The sequence below is a fragment of the Leishmania martiniquensis genome, chromosome 20 (genome assembly GCF_017916325.1).
Source record: "Leishmania martiniquensis isolate LSCM1 chromosome 20, whole genome shotgun sequence".
Taxonomy (NCBI): domain Eukaryota; phylum Euglenozoa; class Kinetoplastea; order Trypanosomatida; family Trypanosomatidae; genus Leishmania; species Leishmania martiniquensis.
In genome coordinates this window covers 1-21,802 of record NC_090155.1, presented here as the reverse complement: position 1 = coordinate 21,802, position 21,802 = coordinate 1, and the positions used below count along the sequence as shown (strand labels likewise).

The window sequence follows — 21,802 nt, the reverse complement described above, 5'->3', positions numbered from 1 at the left end:
CTGTGAGGATATTGCACGCATCCGTCCATCTGCCGGTCGGAAGGTGCGGATTAGGTGCGGAGTACAAGCACAGAAAGAATACGCTCGCCACCAATTGTGCACCCGCTCGACAGGAAGTGTGAAGGAGAGATACACGTACGCTCTCGTCTTGAGCGCGCCTGCGATGAAGGGGATCGCCTGCCCGCATTGCACCTTCATCAATCCTCCAAATAAGGTGAAATGCGGCGTTTGCCTCCGACTCCTTCGGAAGCGCGAGCGCAATGCCGGCGATTCGACCGCTTCGGCAGTGGAGGAACAACCGATGGGGCTCCATTCACCATTGGCGGCTTCCCTTGAGCGGACACCTTCGACGCCGCTCAATGAGCACGAGTCGCCAGCAACCGACGCTACAAAAGTACGAGGCACTCAGGAAGAGTCTCCAGTGTTGCCAGTCGAGCCGGAAAGCAGCACGGCGGCAATGATCCAAGCCGTGCAGCCAGCCTGGGTGGAGGGGACGACGACAGCTCCTCCGGAGGTCCCGACGCTGTTTACAACGGCCTCTGGCAAGCCAGTGACGGTGCGTCGAGAGTCACTTCAGAAGGTGGCAGATCGACTGGGACTTCTGACCACCCCAGAAATGGAGGGCTGCGTGCCGACACTGTTCGAGACTGCAAGCGGTAAGCCCGTTACTGTGCAGAGGAGATCACTGGATAAGGCAAAGGCTTCCATGGATGGACTGAGAGCGGACACAGCGTCCTCTGCAACTGCGCCTGCACCATCTTCCATACCCATCGGCGCAGCGGCGCGTGTGCCGACTGCACCATTAAGGTCGCCTGCGGACCACTTGAAACTGATGCCACTTTCGAGCGAGAATGAATTCGTGAGTTCAGGTGCCGTTCGCAGCACGGGCCCCCCTCGGCAACCAGCAATCGCGGAGCCACCGTCAACGGGCTTAGCAACCAGTGCACCTGAGCACCCCCTTCGAATACGCGCCCCTTACGGCGTCGGAGACCGGCGTCGTGGCTTTGTGCCCCCGCAGCAGCGTCCTAACGCGCAAGTGCTCGCAAAGCTTTCGCATCCAGCACCGCCGGCTCAGGCCACTAGGCTTACAGCTCTGCGGTTCAACCCGGATGCGTGTACCTGCCGTAGTATCATCCCAAGCCCTTCACTGCCTTCCATCACATCACTTGTGTTTTTGTTTACGGGCAGTGACTGTGGTAGTGTCCTGGCAGCCTTGCTGGGGGTGAGCTCCTCGGAAACGGTGCAACTCGGCCACTGGCACGCACTGCTGCTGAAGCTGGGCGCTAGTCCGAAGCACTGCACGATGCAGTGGTGCCGCCACGCACTCATGTCGGCGATGGCGCGCGTTCACTTCATGACCACAGCGCCATCTGGCGCGCTGTCGAGCGCCTTCTCCCCTCTCACTGTTCTTCTGTGCATCATGCAGATGTACAACACGGAGATGGTGAACGGAGAGCGCCCGGCGCTCCGAAAGATCGTGGAGGGTGACATTTCCAGTGCCTCCTTGGCGGTGCTGTATGTGGGCTCTGTTTGTGAGGAGCGCAGCTCTCCGCACATGCGCGTCGTCACCCTTTGCGACGGCATTTACCATCTCAAGGTGGCGTGCGACGTCCCACTAAGTCGCCTGATTCGAGAGGGCGTGCTACGACCTGGGCAGAGGATGGCTGTGTGCGGTGCCAAGTCGCTCCTGCATGGGCAGTGCGTGCCGACGGAGTGTGATGGACAGGTGATCCTCAGCATCAACTATAACTGTGTGCGCGCGGTGTCTCAGCAGACTCCCCTTGGAGTGTGCCATGGAGAGCCGCTTCCGTTACCCTTGCCGCTCGTGCACCCGCTCGGTGGACTGGTGCCAGCGATCGAAGGCGTGGTGGCACGAGTCTTGCCTTCTTTCTTCATTTCACAGGAGGCGGATGAGACGCCGGCAACCGCCGATGGTGCACGCCAGGCGCGCCACCGTATCGTAAAAACGGTCCGTAACACCCACTCACAGTTGCAAGCGAGCGACCGTCTGCGCGCCGAGGCAGTGGCACCAGCGGAGAGCGAAGCGGCTGAGTCGAGGCCGCTTTTGCGTGTCACCTCGCTGCTTCTTGTCAAGGACTGCGCCGAGGCTCTCGTGCAGCAGTGGGAGACGGTGGACGAAGAGGCTTTGCTCAATGATGACGGCGAAGGTTGCGCGTCGCTGCCGGTGGAGGGAAGCTGGATCACGCTGTATGCCGTCAACCCTGCCAAATCGCGCACCGCTGCGGCTCCCTTCTCGCGAGCAAAGCTGTTCTTCTCGTCTCGAAAGCTGCACTACGTCCCTTCAAATAAGCCGCTTCAGCACATGCGGTGCATTTGGCAGGCCGCAACAGACTACAGCTCGACCACTGGCATCGGCGACGTAGCTGACGTCTGTGGCCTCTACATGGGCAGCCACAGAAATGAACAGGGCACCTTCGCGCTTCTGCTGCTGCGCGGTGACACGTACGCCCTTCTTCAGATCCTTGTGCCGTCCGCTGGGCGGGTGCTGTCACTACCCATGCCGAAGACAGAGAGACTCCCAGTATTGATCCTGAACGCGACGTTTCTTACTGGCGCAGATTCAGTGGCCGGCTCTGACTGCTGCAGACTCTTCGCCAACGAGTACACGGCACTCCTCCAGCGATCCACACAGGCGAACCTGAAGGGGGCTTTGGGGGCGGCCGCGCAGCTTCGTGGGCTGGTCGATGCTGCCCCACAAAAGTATGCTGCTCGGAGAGCGGAGGTGTTTCGGTGTCTTGATGACATTGGGTCGAGCACCAGCTGGGGTCTTGGCAGCGGCACCACCGTTTGCCACCGCGACGCACCGCCCATTCCAGAAGTGCCCCTTGACGTTTGCCCCGAGGCACCTCGCACGAACCCAACCGCTGTCGCGACGTCGCCTATCCCTCCACAGAGGGAGGGAAGATTGCCGTACTACCTACGCCAGCCTAACGGCAGTGGGAGAACCGCCCAGTCGCGGGGTGTGCACATACCGTCGGCAGCTCCCCTCACCTCCATCGGCTCTATTGCGATGCATGGCCCTTACCGTGCCACCTCAACCCACTCTGGTCTACGTGAGCCCCTCATACGACCGTCAAACGTCGCTGCTGCTGCTCGAAGCCGCCACTACGGCAACATAGCCGATTTGATGTTTCTCTGTGACTCTCACCTCAACCGACGCGCTTGGCACCCGCTAAAGGACCCGCTACAAGTCACCCACGAGGGTGCCGCGCGGCGAGATGATGGATTCAAGCACGTACAGTTGTGCTGGCGCCTTTCGGCCGACTCGGCTGATGACATGGCTTGCAGGGTGGAGGAGCGCAGTCTCTTCACTGCTATACTGGAGAGTGTGCTGCCTCTGCAGGAGCTCTGCTCCGTCATCGCAGACGACCAGCACATTGATGTCTCGCTGGCGAGGAGCGAGCGGATTCTGGAGTGGCGCCGGCAGGATTCACCGTCAGTGTGGTGGCGGCTCTTCCTGGACTCACGTCTTCTCGGCGCCCCCGCTGACTTGGACGGCGCCTCCAGTCAGTACTTGTGGTGGTTGCCTGCGGAGTGGGCGGAGGCGATGAGGGTCGTGAGCGTCAAGCTGCAGCCGGCCTTCTTTTTCTTCTCTCTCAGCGGAGAGTTGCTCCGTCACGCGCACCTCATTTCGGACTGCTGCAACGTGGCGGAACTGCCGTGCGATTAGGCGCGCAAATTACTTCCTGTGCAGTTTCCCACGCGATTGAGCGCTGGCGAAGCCCCTTTGAGTCGAGGGACCGCGACACAGAATCAAACGGCTGCCTTTCCGTAGAACCCATATCGACTTTTACACACCTATGGGGAAATGGCCGAGCACGGCATCACTTGCACACCAGTGAGAGTGCCGCATCTCCGTTGGATCATGCAGTCACTGTCGCGCTCTCTAGTGGCCGACGCCGGCTGGCTAATGCGGCTTCCCTCTCAGGGAAAGGGCGACAACTTGTACATGCCTTCATTCACCTACTCTTTTCCTCTTTTTTTTTCCCGGTCCCCGTCCTTCGCTTTCTCGCTCAACAATATACCCCTCTGGCACGCATCCGTCTTGCCCACGACCCCACGAATGCTGAGCCATCCCCTGCAGAGCCTTTTCTTCTTCTTTTACAGTTAATCAAGCACCTTTGATTTTAACGGAGCGGTAGCACCATCTCCCCCTCTCGAGACACACACACAAACCAGGAAGAGACACAACAGCTTCCCTGCGTAACGCGTCTTACACGTGCAGCCTCAGGTGTTAAAGCACCGTTACCGGCTCCGACTCCCCATTGGCAACACCCCTCGTTAGAGAGGAGAGAGTACTGTCGTACCGCCTCGAAAATCTCTGCTGGGTTTGCACTCCCACTTCTAGTCAACGAATTTGCTCGCACCTTAGTCGCTCGATTTCTCTTCATCGCCATCGACTGTGGTACAGTGCTGCAACACAGCGTCACCTAACCTATCGACGCCCTTTTGGTTTTCTCGTTAGCATCAGCTCATTTTTTCCCGTTTTGTCAGGTTTCCCATTCTCCTTTCTCTAAGTGCGCACCGGCCGCACCGTATTTTAGCCACTGAGAGTGCAAGAAGGGGAACTCGCACAGACCACGATAATGGCTGATCCCCTACTGCAGTTGTTAGAGATCGAGCTGCTCGGGGCGAACCCAGATGCGTACACGAATCAGTTCCAGTGGAAAATGCGAATGGAGGCAGCAGCGAGCTTGCCTGAGACGGTTTCGATCTCCTTCGTCTGGGTCGGAAGTGCTTCATCGCCGCAGTACGACCAGGTGCTCGACGACTTCGAGGTCGGGCCGCTAGAGAAGGGCGTCACTGAGTTCACCCTAGAGTGCGATGCACCGCAGATGGAGCTGGTGCCAGTGGAAGATGTGATGGGCGTGACAATTTTGCTCATCTCGTTTCAGTACCGGGGGCAGGAGTTCCTGCGGGTTGGTTACTACACTCAAGTAGCGTACTTTGACGCGCAGCTCAACCAGAATCCTCCGCCGCTGCCGCAGCGGGAGTCGCTCGGTAGATTTGTTGCCATGCCGCAACCGGCTGTCACGGTCACCCCAATTGAATGGGGCCAATAAGGCTCCAGCGAGCGGACCTAGGAGGAGCACACGCGGGGATGTGGTATTGTTAACACTGCCGAGGGAGGAGGAGAGACGGCGAGGCGTTGTGCCTGTGACAGGGAGGGTGGCGGCATTCGTCACGGTCGCAGCCACATGTTGTTCTTGTTGGCGCTTTTGATATGGCGAGCACTTTCTATCCAGAGTATTGGGGCTGACTCTCTCTGCCCTCCTTTCTCCTTCCCAGGAGCGTGGAAAGGTAGAAAAGTACAGTGCACAGCATGCGGCTACTCGCCTTCACGAGGCGCGTGGGATGGCGAGCTCACCAGCGACGTTGGCTCTCGGCGGCTTCAGTCCGTATTCCAAAGGTGCCTTTCGACACTCTGGTCTTTGTTGGCTGCTGCGTTATTCTGCTCCTTGTGTCTCGGTAGCAGTGTGAACACGGTACAAACACACACACACAAACACACACACACAAACACACACACAAACACACACCATAGAAGGTTACGTGAAGGACGGGCGCCTGCCTTGATGCAGTCGATGGGTATAATTGGATGCCTTGAGCGTTCGTTGTGTTACACCGCATAGATGAACTAATTTCGCTCTTCGCTTCCCTCTCTTTTGCGTTTTATTTTTTTTCCTGTCACCATCGAGCACCGCAGTGATTTCACTGTCTGCCTCCGTTGAGCACACCGCCCGCATTGCGTGAATTCGTTACCCTCCTTGTGCCCCTTTGTGTCGTCTTTGGCGAGTGCACGCGTACAGACAAGGCGGAGTGTAGAGGACGGGATGCGACGACATGTAAAGGTGCTGAGCTGCGTGAACACTCGACTCACCAACGCGCGCAGCGAAGAGTGGCAGACGTTTTTTTTTCCAGCTTTGCCCTGTTTGTGTTTTGCAGCCGTCTCCTAGGGTGCTTGGCGACTTCCCTCTCTCGCTTCATCGCGCTCCGCGGAGGAGGAGCGGCTCATGCGCACTGCTGCACGAGGACATCGATAGAGGCTGTTGGTGCCCTTGAGCGGTTTGTGAAAAAAATCAGCGGCGCTACCGTGCATCCACTCTTTGCGAGACGGCGCGCTGCGCGCTTGCCAGGCGTCCAAAGCGGAAAAGGAGGCATCGACTTCTATACGTCCTGAGGAGTGTTTCTCAATCACCAGGCCACCCTCCTCCCCGTCGCGCTCGTCTCTTCACTTACGTGTGCCCATGCCTCTTGTCTCCTTTTAAGACGTCACGTAAGCGCCTTCCATAGGTCTGCGAAGGTCGTTCCGGCTCATTCAGAGCCCACCGGATAAGAGGCCTTCACTGCGACCCCTATACTTCAGTCGGCCTCATTCCCATCACGAATAGCGTGCTCGCATAGACCAACAACAATCCCTCTTGCACCACGTACGCACTGTGTGACTCCTGAGGCGCTCGTCTTGAACATTCGCACCAACATAGATTCACAGATTTCTCTCTCTCTAGACGCAACACTTCCCATAAAGGATCCTGGCAGCAATGCTCTCTGCAGCGGACATACACGCGTTTCTCCGTGACGAGCACGCATGGAAGCGTGCAGTGCATCAGCTCCTTGATGATGCCTACGCTCCTGCAACCATCGGGGACTACAACGGCAATTGGCTGGTCTTCCGCAGCGGAAGCAGCGAGAACGCGTTTTCTTTGAGGTTCGCCAACTCCCTTCGCCACCCTGTTTTCACCGACAGCGTTGACACTACCTTTTTGTCCCATACCGATTCAACGAGGCTGCGTCAGCGCTGGAACAGCAGCGCCCGCTGCGACGCCGATGGTCCGCACACAGATCTCCTGCAGCAGCTCCTGGCGCGCAACCTGCGAAGAAAAGGAGCGGCGGCCATGCTCAAGATAAGAAAAGCCCCGCAGCTTGCGCGACCGTCTTGCATCAGCCCTGTTGCCCGAGAGGCACGTCGCCGGCGCGAACTTTCACGTTCAGCACAGGAACTGATAGATTTGGAGCGATACGAACGCCAGCGGCTGGTGACGCAGGAACGGAAGTGCTTTACAGCCACGGCGTCTGTCTTCTTTGAAGGGGCCGTAAAGCACCTGCTTTCCTGCGAGCTTAGTGAGCGCAGAGCGGTGTTCCGCCAGTGGCAGGAGGGAAAGCGGTGCTTGGCAGCGTCCATGGGCAGTGAGCTGTGGAGGCTCACTGGTATGACGCCGCAGCAGTTCAAGGAACTCTGTCGTCTCCTTCTTTCTGAGGCTGTCACGCGGAGACGGATTCAGGTGATGGAGGGGGAAGATCGTGAGTTGTATGCGCGTTTTATGCACATCGCGCAGCTGAAGACGTTAGGGAAAGAGTCGAATGAGTGCCGTCTCCGTGTCGCGCAGCCGCCTCGCCCTTCCTCATGATGTCTGCCATGCTGGTGCTCAGTCAATAAGACGCAGCTCGACGTGTCGCCGTCGCCCACGGATATTCCTCTGCGCCGCGTTAGCTGTTCTGGCTGACAAAGGACTTCTGTAAGGGCGACCTAGGGTGTTTCGCTTTTGCTTTTAGAAACTACTTATCTTCGTGTATAGACTCGACAGACACAGACACACACCCACACACACGAATAGGCAATCTATTTATTTATTCATTTTCCCCTGATTCGCGTTGTGTGTCGTCGGCGTCGTTGCGCCGCTTTACTTTTCCCATGTGCAAGTCGACTTGCGGCTCACGCTTGAGCGTGACAAACGTTGCAGATGAGAGCGACGCGAGGCCAGCCCGGTGTGGTATGCCCCTCGGCGAAAGGTGAAGGCAAAGAGAAGCCATTTTGACTCTACTGCCTTCTTTTTTTCTTTTTGGACGTTACTCGCGCCCCGTGTGTGTGTGGGAGGGTGAGGGGGCCGCCGTTGAGGCCCAAGACGCCGCTCTCGCCTGACCTTCGGACTTGTCGCTTTTCTCTCTTTTTGCCGCTAAGCGCAAGAGGGAGCGAGTCTGCCCGTGTGGGTGCACACCACAGTGGATTTTGCTCGTGGCTCCCTCCCTTTCACGCGGAGCCTGCCGGACCTGCCCGGCGCTTCTTTCCCTCTCTAGTATCCTCCGCTGGTGACGTTTCGTTTGTGCCTTCTCTCTCTTATCATTCTCCTGCACCCTCGACACGGCTTTCTCCGAGGAGGAATACACCGCTACTTTCACCGGTGCCTGATGGACTCGTCTTGGCCGCAGCCAAAGTACGGAAAAAAAAGTAGACGCAAAATGCGCCGTACAAACGTATACGGCTGCTGTTGTCACACTGGCGGGACTTCACGCGCTGAGTTTTGCTTCGAAGGAAAATCACCGTTCGGGCAGCCTCGGTGCTTCTCGCAAATCTCTTGCACCTTGTTTTGGTGACTGCAGGTATCTGAGGGGGCATCGGTCTCTGCTGCACTGCTATGGCGACCATTATGTTCATACTCGGCATCAGACGATGATGATGCCATTAACCTGAATCCTAGTCGTCGGCGCCCTTGTGTCATTCCTGACGGACACCAGCGTAGTCATAAATGACCTTAGCAACGCCTTCGGCACCACCTACAGGCCGAAGGGGCCCACGCTGTCGCGAATTGTCTTTCTCGCATCCGCTGACGACTTCAAAGGCGCCGTCACGGCGACTGTATCAGTAGGAATCGCCAAGCTAGCCGACCTCGCAGAATACCCTTACATGCTCGTGCGTAGTATGGCTTGCGCCAGTGGTGCAGCCTTCTGCTGGCGTATTATTGTAGTGTAACTGAAGTTTCCAGCATCCTCTGCACACAGTATCTGCGGTAGAGTCAGGGGCTTTGCGCTGAGTGAGCTGGGCTGACAGCCTAGCGGATCTCCCGTTGGTTATGGGTGTGGTGCCGACCATCGCCTCATAGTTCATTTCACCGCCCCTCGCCGGCGTCGTGGCAGCCGTCATCTTCGGCGCCATGCACTTGCTCGTACGCCACCGTAGCAACTCGGAGCAACAAGGAAAAGGGACACTTTACATCATCATCATCGCATTTTTCCTCGAGGCCTTCTCTGCCTTCTGGTGTGAACAGTCGCCCCCACCGGGATGTGCAAAAGGTGGCGTGGGTGTCCATGTGAACTGCGGACAGCGCAGCCCTGCTTTCGTGTGGTCTTGTTCCGCACCTCAAGGACGTATAGAGCAGAGAGAGCGCCCTGTCGACGATACCCGGCGCAGTTTTCCGCTGCATTGTGGCTGTCTGTTGCGTCTGGTCGAGGAGCCCTTGTGCTATACACCAATTGCATCATGGGTGTCGTAGGCGTGACTAGCGTGATGGGCGTTGGCGTTGTCAACCTCCGCTGCCTGATGGTACACAAGATATGAGTAGACCTTACCTCCTGTCTTCATCGCTATTATGCCGGGCACCTTCTTGGCTAAAAGCATGAACACCCCTTCGCGGTGGCCACTCGGATACCCTTGGGGAAGCGTTGAAGTTACCGGACAGAAAAGAAACGCATTAATATTGCGTCGAAGCGACTTTTCCCGTGCCTGCGACGGTCGATTGCTTGAGCACTTAGTATGCCTCCTTCAGCGCTGCGTCTTGATTTATGCGAGCACTGTTTCTGTACCCTTCCCACCGCTACCGTGCCTGTGCTTTCCCCGCCTCCTACGCTTTCATCACACGCGTTAGGCACCGTCATGACGGAGTACGACGCGCCGCTCGGTGCATGTGGTAGCGCGTGGGCCTGGCACCCCAGGCGATGCTGAGGGGAAGCCAGGCGGCCCCCTCTCCCTGCCGCTGCCGAACCGCCTCTGCGCGGTGGCACAGGGTCGAGCATGGGCGGCGCGGAGTGTGAGGAAAGGCCCGTGCGAGGACGCGTTACTGACGCGGCCGGCCAGGCCGTGGATAGCGCCACGTCGGCGCGCCATGCGAAAGTGCGCCACGCGGCCCTCAGACTGTGTACCGACGGTGGGGTGCCCGAGTCGCTCTGGAGGGGGGTGCCTGACATGCTGGCCAGAGGCATGGAGGCGGCTGGAGGTGTGGAATGTGTGAGTGAGAGGCGGCGTCCCGAGCGACTGCGTCGGCGCACTGCGGTGCCGCGTGTGTAGCGCTGCCTCGCACCAGGCGTGGTGAGTCTGTGGGACGCCGCGTATGGCGGAGGGTAGCATCGTGCGGTGCAGAAACCTCTGTAGAAATTGGAATTATGCTGTCTGCGGTCCGTGCGACTGCATGGCGTGGTCCCTGTTGTCTTCTGGAGGTGCCTGGATGGTTGGTTTCCCTGTAGGTGCTGTCGCTTGCCTGGCTGTGCTAGGGTCTTGGAAGCGTGAATGGCTTACTGCGTGAGGAAACTCCGATGCGAAGGTCTGTCTGGCTCGTTGTCGATGACCAGCTTAGTCCCTTACTTGAGATTCGGGATTTCTCTCCCACCGATTCGTCTTGACCACCGTCTCGCCGTTTGTTTTTCGATTCCTCCGTCTCGCGCCCGCAACGATGCTTGCTGCGTTTTTTTTTTTGTGGCTCTATACGTTTCCGGCTCTACGGACCCTAGCCTTTTTATATGCAGCACTTACTCTGTCAACCTCTTCTCCCCCTACGGGACCTGCCTTATCCTGTCGACTTTCCTCAAAATAGAACGCTATTCGCCACATACGAGAAGAATTTCACAGAGGGAGGGGGGATGGACTGTTTTTCATGAGCGCCAGACGTATCGATGCTGACCGCATCCTTCTTGTTTTTTTTGCCGGTCCTGCTACTCTACTCCTCTTTAGTATTCCCCCCACCTCTCCCTTATTTTTACACACACATACACAGCTACGTTGAATTCATCTACGTCTTCACTGACTGCGCGCCTGCTTGCGGGCCTTAGTACCGCCATTTCACTGAGAGGGTCAGCTCTGTTGCGCGGTGGGCTCTGCCCAGTATTCTTGACGCATCTTTCGCGCTTGAGTTCCGTGAGGTAAACCGACACGCTCCTTATTCGTTACGTTCATGCCGATGATGAACTTCTTATACGTGGTTCCGTCCTCTGCATGACGTAGAGACATCCTCCCCGTCTCTAACCAATGACATCCACCCTTTATCGGTCTTTCCTTATCTTGTGCTCATTTCTGCTCTTCTCACGCCTTCGACCCACTGTGCACCGAAAGGCATCGCCTCGTTGAGGACTGCATTTTTCAATGCATAAACGCCTGCGCCGTGTCGGGGACGAAGGTCCCCAGCCGTTGAAATCTGCGAAGGTTGTGGGCGTGCAGGAGCTGCTGCCGCCCGCTGTCGACCTTGGTGATGGCACCCCACGCAACCCGTATCGACTACCGCTTCGAGAGAAGGCGAATGCATCCGGCTGCCTGCACTGCTCGACCCAGACATGCTGTTGCGTGTGGTTCGCCGAGCAACTGCAGCACTGCTACGATTCCCTCTCGCTGAAGAGGGAGACGGAGCGCGGCAAGAGGCGGGAGCTCTGCGCCAAGTCGGTTCTGCCGCCGTTTGTTACGCGGCTCATTCGCATTTCCAACGTGGCGGCCGAAGAAACATTTTATGATCTAGGCTGTGGAAACGGTAGCGTGCTTTTCCAAGTGGCTGCCTTGACAGGTGCGCGGTGTGTTGGGATAGAGATCAACCCCCACAACGCGAAGCTGGCGAGGGAAGCGTGGGCGTTTCTGCGACCTGTCTTCGAGGCGCGATTCAAGCGCAAGCTTTCTGTAGAGATTGTCTGTGGTGATTTCTGCTCTCTCCTTCGCGACACTGAATACTTCCCCTCGTCGTGTGTGATATGGGTGGCGAACCTGCTGCTGCCCAAACCTGTCAATCACTACCTCTCCGAGCGGCTGCGTAAAGTGCCGTTCGGGACCCGTATAATGTGCTTCGAAGACATGTACCCACACTCCCGCACTCTTTCTCGACTGCGTGACCCTGACGCGTTCGAGAAGTTCGACATGGTGGACTACGAGTGGCAGCCGGACAGCGTTGAGTGGTGCTCTCAGGCTGGTAGGTTTTTCCTCTACAGGAAACGCATCTGACGGCCTCTCTTTTGGTCCTTCATATCTCTGGATAGGACGCTCGGTCGCTGTTTGGGGATGCATTAGCTCCTGCATCTGCTCTTCCTGGTGGCTGCGATCCCCGCTGTGGAGCTTCTCCCTTCCCCCTCATAGATTTCGGAAAGACAGAGAAGGATGCTTGCACCGGCGCTCCGCTCCTGTGCGTTGACGCCAACACACCAAAAGGAACACTGGAGGCTGCGTAGTTTCTGTGCTGACTCCGTTCACCTGACCTCTGCCTCTCCACGCCACATCCATGTGCCTCTCATTCGATCCATTGGTTCATCTCTTTCGAACGAAGCAAGTGACTTGTACCTCCTTCCCCCCTTCCTCTTCAAACAAGGCCGCATCGGCAGCCGACACGCCCACAGATGCACACGATGCATGGCAACGCGAATGCGACACTTTGTGAATTTTCTCCAGCGTGGCGGCTCTTTCGTTCCTCTTTATCCGAAACCTGAGTGCGTGCACCCGTTTACGTCCTTTTGAAGAGGAGTGGCTTCTACCATAATCGAAAGTGAGCACAAGCGCTACAGAGCCAGGGAAGTGCAGCTGTGATGCGTGGATGCATGCGACTGCTTGTTGTCGGTGCATGTGTTTGTCTGCCAGGAGAGTGCAGGGGATCTTTCACCTCTTCCTGCATCTTCCCTGCCTCACTCTGGCGTGAGCCTTCATTGAAAGCCGCCAGGTGGTGGCAGTAGCACGTTTTGCCTCGGTCTGCAAAAGATATGCCGTGCACTAATGTGCGTATCTTCCTCTGGCGGATCCGATCGCCACGAGCTAAAAGCTCGAAACCGTCACCGTCCCACTCGCTGCCGCAAGTTGCGCGTCCCAACTGCCATACTCCTTCCTACCTACCTGCGTACGAGCACACTTGAACATCCTCTTTCTCTTCCTGGTTTTTCTGCCGGCTCTTCTTTGTTCCTTGTGGCTCCGTTCGCCAGCAAAAGCGCATAGTGAACACATCATTTCTTGCCCAGTACTGCCTACGTCATGCTGTTTCTTGCGCGAGATGGAATGCGCGGCCAGTTATTTGATGTGGAGACGCAAACGGTGCTGCGCAACTACGCCGTTGGCGAGGTGGCGAGAAGCGCATTGTCGTACTCCCCTATCAATCGAGCAGTCATTGCGCACCAAACACGTAGCTGTGCCTTTTTCCTCTCTCCGGCTATGCAGCAACCCCTGCAGCGCAGTTTCACGCCGGAGCAAGTCACGAGCTGCGCTATCACTCGCTGTGGCACCTTCATGGTCGCGGGAACGGTGAGCGGCACCGTCCTCCTGTGGAATATGCAGTCTGGCGATCTCCTCAAGAGCTACAATGGCCATCTGCGTGCTGTGAACTGTGTCGCCGTATCAGCTGACGACTCCCTCGTAGCGACGGCGTCCGAGGATTCGGTTTGCAAGGTATGGAATCTAGCGACGCTAGCCTCACCGAGAAGGCGCGAGGTGGTACCGCGTTGCGTCTTCACCGGCCACTCGCTCGCTGTCACCTGCTGCGTTTTCCTCCATCACTCCAACGTGCTTCTCACTGGCTCACGCGACCGCACCTGCCGCCTCGTGGACCCCCACTCAGGGGGGCAGCTTCGCTCCATCACTGTCGGCGATGCTATCACCGCGGTCGCCGCGAGCATGGATGACGCCTCTTTTGTCGCTGGCACTGAGAAAGGGTTCTTGTATTTCAAGGAGCTTTACACCTCATCTTCTGGTCTTCCTATTGACTTTGAGCAAGATGCTCCTCTCCGAGAGGCGATTCTGAGGCCGCCCACTGTGGATGGCCATCACTCGCCTATTGTTTTTCTGCAGTGCCTGCCGTCCGCGCCGTCGCTGGTGCTCACTGCCAGCGAAGGTGGCGGTGTTCTGTTGTTTGAGATTCGAAGCGGGCAGCTTGTGAGAGAGTGCGTCGGCCCCCAAAAGGGTAGGCTGCTAGGCTGCTGCCTCGTACCGCGGACCGCCCTACTTAACAAAGGGATCTGCGCGCCCCTGGAGAAGAACCCTGTGGATCCCTCGAGAGGGAACTATCGCATTTCGCACTGCGCTCTCGCCACGCTCCAGGAAAGGCGCAGCGGAAAACGGGACCGAGGCGGGGGAGGCGACGTGCGACTTGGGCCGGATGAAGAGGTAGGCGGGGATGCTCTAGCAGAGGCTCATGCAAAGTTAGAAGAGCTACGTGATCTTCGGGCGCAGCTCCGACGCCGACTTAGCAAGCTAACGTCTGCAAAAAGCCAATGACGCCGAGGTTGATGCTCGACTGCGGAACGCCGACCGCCACCACCCTCTTGCACGGCAGCATTCTTCTCGGGCACACACCTTAGCCTCATGCCCTTCCTCTTGGCGTCATGTCCTTTGACAAGCACATGGCTGTGTCCTTCAAGTTCTAACTCGGGTCCTGTCGCTGACAGGCTCGTGCTGCGCTGCTTAACAGGCGACATGCCGTAAATTCCGAAAGGTGAAGGGGGTTGGTGGTGAAACAATCTGGTGTCCTGAACACGGTTCGCGCAGCGGTGCTCCCCTCTTGTGATACTCAGAGTGTTGCGCACTAGACGGGCACCCTCTGCTTCGCACGCCAGACTAAGCCGCCGCACGATACCCCAGCCTACAACGCCAGCGCCATGTTTCCCTCTTCGTGTGCCATCGATGAGCACCGTATGTGCCGTCTCCTCAACGCACCATTAACGGCTGTACCGCTCTTCTTTCTCTCCTAACATGTTTTCTGCACCCTTTTCTGCGCATCCACCTACCGCTTTCTCTCTGTCCACTTCCGTTTTGTCCACCTCTCGGGCCGAACCGTGCCCCGTCTGTGCCAACTCCGCAAGGGTCTAGGGCCGCCAACGCCTCACCGGCGCCCACCAACTCATCGCTGCGCCAACCATGTTAGACTTCGGTGAGGAGTACCAGCGAAAAAAGCTGGAAATGCTCCCCGCACTCATGGCCATGCGGGGAATTCTTAATCATCACATCGCCTCATTCGACCACTTGATCGAGGTGGAGCTGCAGCGCATCCTCTTGAACGAGTCTAATGTTGAAATTAAGAGCACCGTCGACCCGGACTTTTCCATACGCTACCTGAATATTCGTGTCAGCCGCCCACAGGAAATTGTCGGAAAGGGCCATGTACCAAAGCTTGTGACACCGCAGGAGTGCCGCATACGCGACATGACGTACCGAGGAGACATGATCGTCGATGTCCAGTACACCAGCCGCGACCGCTCCCGATTCATGCTCATTGAGAAAGACGTGAAGATCGGCACGATCCCCATTATGCTCAAGTCCAAGTGCTGCAATCTCTACCGCAAAACACGCGAGGAGCTGGTGAGCATGCGAGAGTGTCCCCTCGACCCTGGCGGCTACTTCATCATCAAAGGCGTCGAAAAGGTTTGCCTCGTTCAGGAACAGCAAAGCAAAAACCGCGTCATCATCGAAGCGGACGAGCACGGGAACATCTCGGCTCACGTCCAAAGCAAGACGCACTACTCTATCTCCAAATGCGCCGTCACCTTCAAGAAAGGCAGTATTGTGCTCACACACCGCTCCTTTACAGAGGACATTCCAATCATCGTCGTGCTCAAGGCACTCGGCTTGGAAAATGATCAGCACATTACTCAGTGCATCGGCACCTCGCCGGAATTTCAGGAGATTCTTTTCCCGTGTTTTGAGGAGGCGCGTGTGCTGAACGTCGTAACGCAAAACGACGCGCTACACTACATTGGGGAGAAGCGGAAAGAAACGGTGTGGGAAATGGAAGAAACGCAGCAGCGGCAGATTAATAAGTCGAAGGCCGACAAGGCGGCCGAGTTTCTCGCCAACGTGCTACTCTGCCACATTCGAGAAGGACAGGTTCAAAAGGACTGGAACTTTCGGCACAAGGCGTTCTACGTTTGTTTCATGGTGCGCGGCATGATCGAGGCCAGTTTCGACGCTTCCCTGCTGGACGAGCGCGACTTCTACGGCAACAAGCGATTTGAGACGACGGGCACGCTGATGGCCCTCTTGTTTGAGGACTTGCTGAAGCAATTCAACCGCGTTGTCAAGACGGCGATGGATCAGCAGCTATCCAAAAAAGACTCCACGCGGCCCTTTAACGTGAAGCAGCTAATGGAAAGCAAGATGGAGGTGATTCAGAATGGCATGCGCATGGCGATCAGCAGTGGAAGATGGGACTTGAAGCGCTTCAACATGAACCGGCAGGGCATCACGCAGGTGCTGTCGAGACTTTCGTACATTGCCTCCCTCGGCATGATGACAAGGCTCGCGTCTTCGTTTGAGAAGACGCGCAAGATCAGTGGGCCGCGCTCCTTGCAGCCGAGCCAGTGGGGGATGGTGTGCCCCTGCGATACGCCTGAGGGCGAGAGCTGCGGACTCGTCAAGAACTTTGCCACCCTTAGTCAGGTCACCTTGGACCTGAGTGACACCTACGTGCGCGCCGCCGCTCACTCTCTCGGAGTGGAGGAGATGGATACGGTCACACCAACCGACTTTTTACACTACTACAGTGTTTTCCTTAACGGTACGCTCATCGGCATTCACCGCTACCCCAACCGACTCTGCGCCGGCATCCGCGCTCTCCGACGCTCCGGCCGCCTCCACCCCCACGTGTCCATCTCCACCCAACCTCGACAGCGCACAGTACAGATCGGCAGTGATGGCGGTCGTATTGTTCGCTTGCTCATCATCGTGCACGATGGAAAGCCGGCCGTCACCTCTGCTCACCTTGACCGCCTGCGCAACCGCTTGTGCACCCACAACGACTTTCTCGCGGAAGGGCTCATCGAGTACGTGGATGTGAATGAGTCGAATGACTGCCTCATCGCCGTATACCCGTCCGACATCGGCCCGTACACAACGCACCTCGAGGTCGAGCCGCTGTCACTGCTCGGCGTCGTTGCCGGCATCATCCCGTACCCTCACCACAACCAGTCCGCCCGTAACACCTTCCAGTCCGCCATGGGAAAACAAGCCCTTGGCACCGTGGCACTCAACCAATACATACGCGCTGACACAGTCCTCCTTCTCGGTGCCTACCCCCAGCGGCCTTTGTGCCGCACCAAGGCGATGTCCTTGACCAACTACGAGAAGCTTGGCGCCGGCATCAACGCCATGGTATGCGTCATGAGCTACAGCGGATACGACATTGAAGACGCGCAAGTTTACAACAAAGCCTCTCTCGATCGCGGGTACGGCCGCTGCGTGGTGTTGCGCAAGCACGAGGTGGACTTAGAAAAGTACGCGGGTGGCGAGTTCGATGTGATTTTGCCCCCAGAGAAGAATGGCGGCGGTGGCAAGTTCAAGGCGCTCAACCCTGATGGTGTTGCCAGTAAAGGCGCCTTTGTGAACCAGTATGACATTCTCGTCAACAAGTTCACCCCGGTCGCTGGCGGCGACCCACGACCGGCGCCTCTAGTCTACAAGTATCCGCAACCGGCGGTTATCGACCATGTCATCATCTCCCCCCCAGGCGATTACGATAGGTCGCTCGACGTAGATCAGAAAATCAAGGTGATCACGCGGGAGGTGCGCCCGCCAGAGCCGGGCGACAAGTTCTCCTCGCGGCACGGACAGAAAGGCGTCGTCGGGCTCATCGTCGAGGGAGTCGATTTGCCCTTCAACGAGCGCGGCATGTCCCCCGATATGATCATGAATCCTCACGGCTTTCCCAGTCGGATGACCGTTGGCAAGCTGCTCGAATTGGTCTGCTCTAAAGCAGCAGCGCTCCAAGGGTCTCTGGGTGACGGCACCGCGTTTGCCGGGGACTCGGCAGACAGCATCAGCCGACAACTCCTTTCCTTTGGCTTCAATTATCACGGAAAGGACGTCTTTTACTCCGGCATCACAGGCGAGATGATGCAGGGATACGTCTTTTTCGGGCCGATTTATTATCAGCGCCTCAAGCACATGGTCACAGACAAGATGCATGCGCGCTCCACCGGTCCACGTTCCATGCTTACACGCCAGCCTACTGAGGGACGCTCGCGCAGTGGTGGCTTGCGCGTTGGTGAGATGGAACGCGATTGTATGGTTGGCTACGGAGCCTCGAATCTCCTCAATGAGCGCCTCCTCATCAGCTCTGACATGTTCACAGCAGATATCTGCCACGTGTGCGGCAACCTCGGCTACCACAATCGCTGCACCTACTGCAAAACAAAGGGAACAACCTCCAAGGTGAATATGCCCTACGCATTCAAGCTTCTCATTCAGGAGCTGCAGGGAATGGGTGTGAGCCTTCGCCTTACCATGGACTCTCCCATGTAGCGCACACAATGCTCCGTCGTTCGCTTCCTCTTTTAAGTTCATTCCGTGTAACGAAAACAACATCGACAGACGCTACGCAAGAGCGCATGCGTTGCTCTTGTGATCGCCTTCTCTTTTTCACTACAAACTCTCTGCAACGATGCTGATGAAAACGGCCTCGCTTCTCTCTCGCCCAACGAGAACGAGGCATCCCTCCTCATGCGACACTCACAGGAAACGCAGTAGGCCCCATCCTTTCCTTTATGCAAGACATTGTAGAAAAGTGGACGTTTGCCTGCCGCCGTTGTGCCTGTTGCCTTCCTTGCTCTTTTGAGATGCTTGACCACACTTCCTCCTCGCCACATCTACCTATTTACTGTGCTTCCGGGGCCTCCACCGCAGGCCGCCCCTTAGGCATCTCTCTCTTTGCTAGACGCTCTATTATGACGCCCCTCAAAAGACCAGTTGCCCCGCTTGGCCATGGATAGACGCTCTCCTGCGGAGAAACTACGCTAGAAGCGGCGCAAAACAATACTTCACCAGAGCCTCCACTGCATGCTTTCCTCTCCCCCCCTCTCTTGGCGTTCGCCGGTAATATTCGTCACGCGGTGCTTCCCGAGAGATAACAGCCACCCAAAAAATAGGGCGCGCGCCAGCACGACCTACAGCAACCGCGCCTTCACGCTTTGCGCCTCAGTACTACGGTAACATGAAGACGCTACAGCCACACAACTTCCGGTACGCCTTCGCGTGAGGAACGTGAGGTAGCGGTAAAAAGCCTCCCCACCATCTTTCTCAAAGGCGAGTCTTGCACGATTCCGCGTGTACCGCGGAGCTCTCCAAATGACCAGCAACAAATCCCTCACTAGCTGAAACAAATGATTCACCCTGATCTCGCAACGATGATTCTGTTGCGCACCAACGCAGTCAGGACAATCACAATCGTTGTAAATGCGTTCATCAGTTCCGCTAGCAAAACCATACTCCTTCCCCACTTTCGGCTTCGTTGCGAGATTCGACTCCACATGATGCAGAGCCCTACGCACTTCGGAACCGTTTCGCTCTCCGCGACATGGCCAACGACACAATGCGACAATCTGCCAACAGGGAGTGCGCACTCGCCTTTGCGGAGTTCTACACACGACACCGTCTAAAGAAAGCACAGTACGTGTCGCCTTCCCTACTCTTCCCTTCACTTAATGTTGCTTCTATAAAGATGCTTGCGGTCATGCAGCGGGATCCACTTTGAACTCTTCCTCAACTTCGGATCGCTGTCATGGCCTCCATAAGCTTGAAGGTTACTCGTGATTGAAAAGAGCATTTCCCGCTTTTGCACTTCTTTGCCGTTGGAAACCTCCTCCTTCCCAACCAAAGAGTCAAGCGCATCAAGGATTTATCTTGGGCCTTATTCATTTCACCGTAACACGTCCACAGCCTGTAAAGTTTACGGCGCTAAAAAAAGATGTGAGCATACTCGCTAGCAACAAAGGCAGGTGTCCCGGACTCCTCAGCTAAGCCTCACAAATCGCTTTTTCCACCTCATCAAACAAACAGTGAAGTGCTTTCCCAACCACATCGCGCTGCCCTCTCACTCCACTTACCGCCCGAAAACAAAGTGCTCTTTTCAGCCCATCGGCGATTTCGCAGATGAATGAAAGCCGCAAGATGCACCAAGGCTCCGTGCCTTGCACGGGCCTTCATAGAAGCGAGTGGCTGTGCAGCAAATGCAGCCAGCATTCTGGAGTAAGCAGCTCGCACCTCGGAATTCCACGTTTCGCGCCTTACCATCCCCCGACTTACTCTCCCCACATTATCATGCTTAGATGAGGGTTAAGGGTTAAGGGTTAAGGGTTAAGGGTTAAGGGTTAAGGGTTAAGGGTTAAGGGTTAAGGGTTAAGGGTTAAGGGTTAAGGGTTAAGGGTTAAGGGTTAAGGGTTAAGGGTTAAGGGTTAAGGGTTAAGGGTTAAGGGTTAAGGGTTAAGGGTTAAGGGTTAAGGGTTAAGGGTTAAGGGTTAAGGGTTAAGGGTTAAGGGTTAAGGGTTAAGGGTTAAGGGTTAAGGGTTAAGGGTTAAGGGTTAAGGGTTAAGGGTTAAGGGTTAAGGGTTAAGGGTTAAGGGTTAAGGGTTAAGGGTTAAGGGTTAAGGGTTAAGGGTTAAGGGTTAAGGGTTAAGGGTTAAGGGTTAAGGGTTAAGGGTTAAGGGTTAAGGGTTAAGGGTTAAGGGTTAAGGGTTAAGGGTTAAGGGTTAAGGGTTAAGGGTTAAGGGTTAAGGGTTAAGGGTTAAGGGTTAAGGGTTAAGGGTTAAGGGTTAAGGGTTAAGGGTTAAGGGTTAAGGGTTAAGGGTTAAGGGTTAAGGGTTAAGGGTTAAGGGTTAAGGGTTAAGGGTTAAGGGTTAAGGGTTAAGGGTTAAGGGTTAAGGGTTAAGGGTTAAGGGTTAAGGGTTAAGGGTTAAGGGTTAAGGGTTAAGGGTTAAGGGTTAAGGGTTAAGGGTTAAGGGTTAAGGGTTAAGGGTTAAGGGTTAAGGGTTAAGGGTTAAGGGTTAAGGGTTAAGGGTTAAGGGTTAAGGGTTAAGGGTTAAGGGTTAAGGGTTAAGGGTTAAGGGTTAAGGGTTAAGGGTTAAGGGTTAAGGGTTAAGGGTTAAGGGTTAAGGGTTAAGGGTTAAGGGTTAAGGGTTAAGGGTTAAGGGTTAAGGGTTAAGGGTTAAGGGTTAAGGGTTAAGGGTTAAGGGTTAAGGGTTAAGGGTTAAGGGTTAAGGGTTAAGGGTTAGGGTTAGGGTTAGGGTTAGGGTTAGGGTTAGGGTTAGGGTTAGGGTTAAGGGTTAGGGTTAGGGTTAGGGTTAGGGTTAGGGTTAGGGTTAGGGTTAGGGTTAGGGTTAGGGTTAGGGTTAGGGTTAGGGTTAGGGTTAAGGGTTAGGGTTAGGGTTAAGGGTTATGGGTTAAGGGTTAAGGGTTAAGGGTTAAGGGTTAAGGGTTAAGGGTTAAGGCGTTAAGGGTTAAGGGTTAAGGGTTAAGGGTTAAGGGTTATGGGTTAAGGGTTAAGGGTTAGGGTTAAGGGTTAAGGGTTAAGGGTTAAGGGTTATGGGTTAAGGGTTAAGGGTTAAGGGTTAAGGGTTAAGGGTTAAGGGTTATGGTTAGGTTAGGTTAGGGTTAGGGTTAAGGGTTAGGTTAAGGGTTAGGTTAGGGTTAGGTTAGGGTTAGGGTTAGGTTAGGTTAGGGTTAGGTTAGGGTTAGGGTTAGGTTAGGTTAGGTTAGGTTAGGCTAGGCTAGGCCAGGCTAGGCTAGGCCAGGCTAGGCTAGGCCAGGCTAGGCCAGGCTAGGCCAGGCCAGGCTAGGCTAGGTCAGGCTAGGCCAGGCTAGGCTAGGCCAGGCCAGGTTAGGCCAGGCCAGGCCAGGTTAGGGCCAGGCCAGGCCAGGCCAGGCTAGGCCAGGCCAGGCGGCCAGGCCAGGCCAGGCCAGGCCAGGCCAGGCCAGGCCAGGGCCAGGCCAGGCCAGGCCAGGCCAGGCCAGGCCAGGCCAGGCCAGGCCAGGCCAGGCCAGGCCAGGCCAGGCCAGGCCAGGCCAGGCCAGGCCAGG

General features: G+C 56.3%; 6 protein-coding genes across 6 annotated transcripts; all 6 read left to right on the top strand.

Annotated features, from left to right (window-relative positions):
* Positions 1–163: 163 nt before the first annotated feature.
* Positions 164–3,691, top strand: LSCM1_06349 (uncharacterized protein; the record flags this gene model as incomplete). Its single annotated transcript, XM_067323780.1, has 1 exon — positions 164–3,691. One exon carries the CDS (start codon positions 164–166, stop codon positions 3,689–3,691), a length of 3,528 nt encoding a protein of 1,175 aa, XP_067179094.1.
* Positions 3,692–4,607: 916 nt separating this feature from the next.
* On the top strand, positions 4,608–5,084 carry LSCM1_06348 (uncharacterized protein; the record flags this gene model as incomplete). Its single annotated transcript, XM_067323779.1, has 1 exon — positions 4,608–5,084. One exon carries the CDS (start codon positions 4,608–4,610, stop codon positions 5,082–5,084), a length of 477 nt encoding a protein of 158 aa, XP_067179093.1.
* Positions 5,085–6,563: 1,479 nt separating this feature from the next.
* On the top strand, positions 6,564–7,430 carry LSCM1_06347 (uncharacterized protein; the record flags this gene model as incomplete). Its single annotated transcript, XM_067323778.1, has 1 exon — positions 6,564–7,430. One exon carries the CDS (start codon positions 6,564–6,566, stop codon positions 7,428–7,430), a length of 867 nt encoding a protein of 288 aa, XP_067179092.1.
* Positions 7,431–11,149: 3,719 nt separating this feature from the next.
* On the top strand, positions 11,150–11,989 carry LSCM1_06346 (uncharacterized protein; the record flags this gene model as incomplete). The annotated part of the gene is made up of 1 exon (XM_067323777.1): positions 11,150–11,989. One exon carries the CDS (start codon positions 11,150–11,152, stop codon positions 11,987–11,989), a length of 840 nt encoding a protein of 279 aa, XP_067179091.1.
* Positions 11,990–13,000: 1,011 nt separating this feature from the next.
* Positions 13,001–14,236, top strand: LSCM1_06345 (uncharacterized protein; the record flags this gene model as incomplete). The annotated part of the gene is made up of 1 exon (XM_067323776.1): positions 13,001–14,236. The coding sequence occupies one exon, from the start codon at positions 13,001–13,003 to the stop codon at positions 14,234–14,236; it is 1,236 nt and encodes a 411-aa protein (XP_067179090.1).
* Positions 14,237–14,875: 639 nt separating this feature from the next.
* On the top strand, positions 14,876–18,253 carry LSCM1_06344 (uncharacterized protein; the record flags this gene model as incomplete). Its single annotated transcript, XM_067323775.1, has 1 exon — positions 14,876–18,253. One exon carries the CDS (start codon positions 14,876–14,878, stop codon positions 18,251–18,253), a length of 3,378 nt encoding a protein of 1,125 aa, XP_067179089.1.
* Between the last annotated feature and the right edge of the window lie 3,549 nt (positions 18,254–21,802).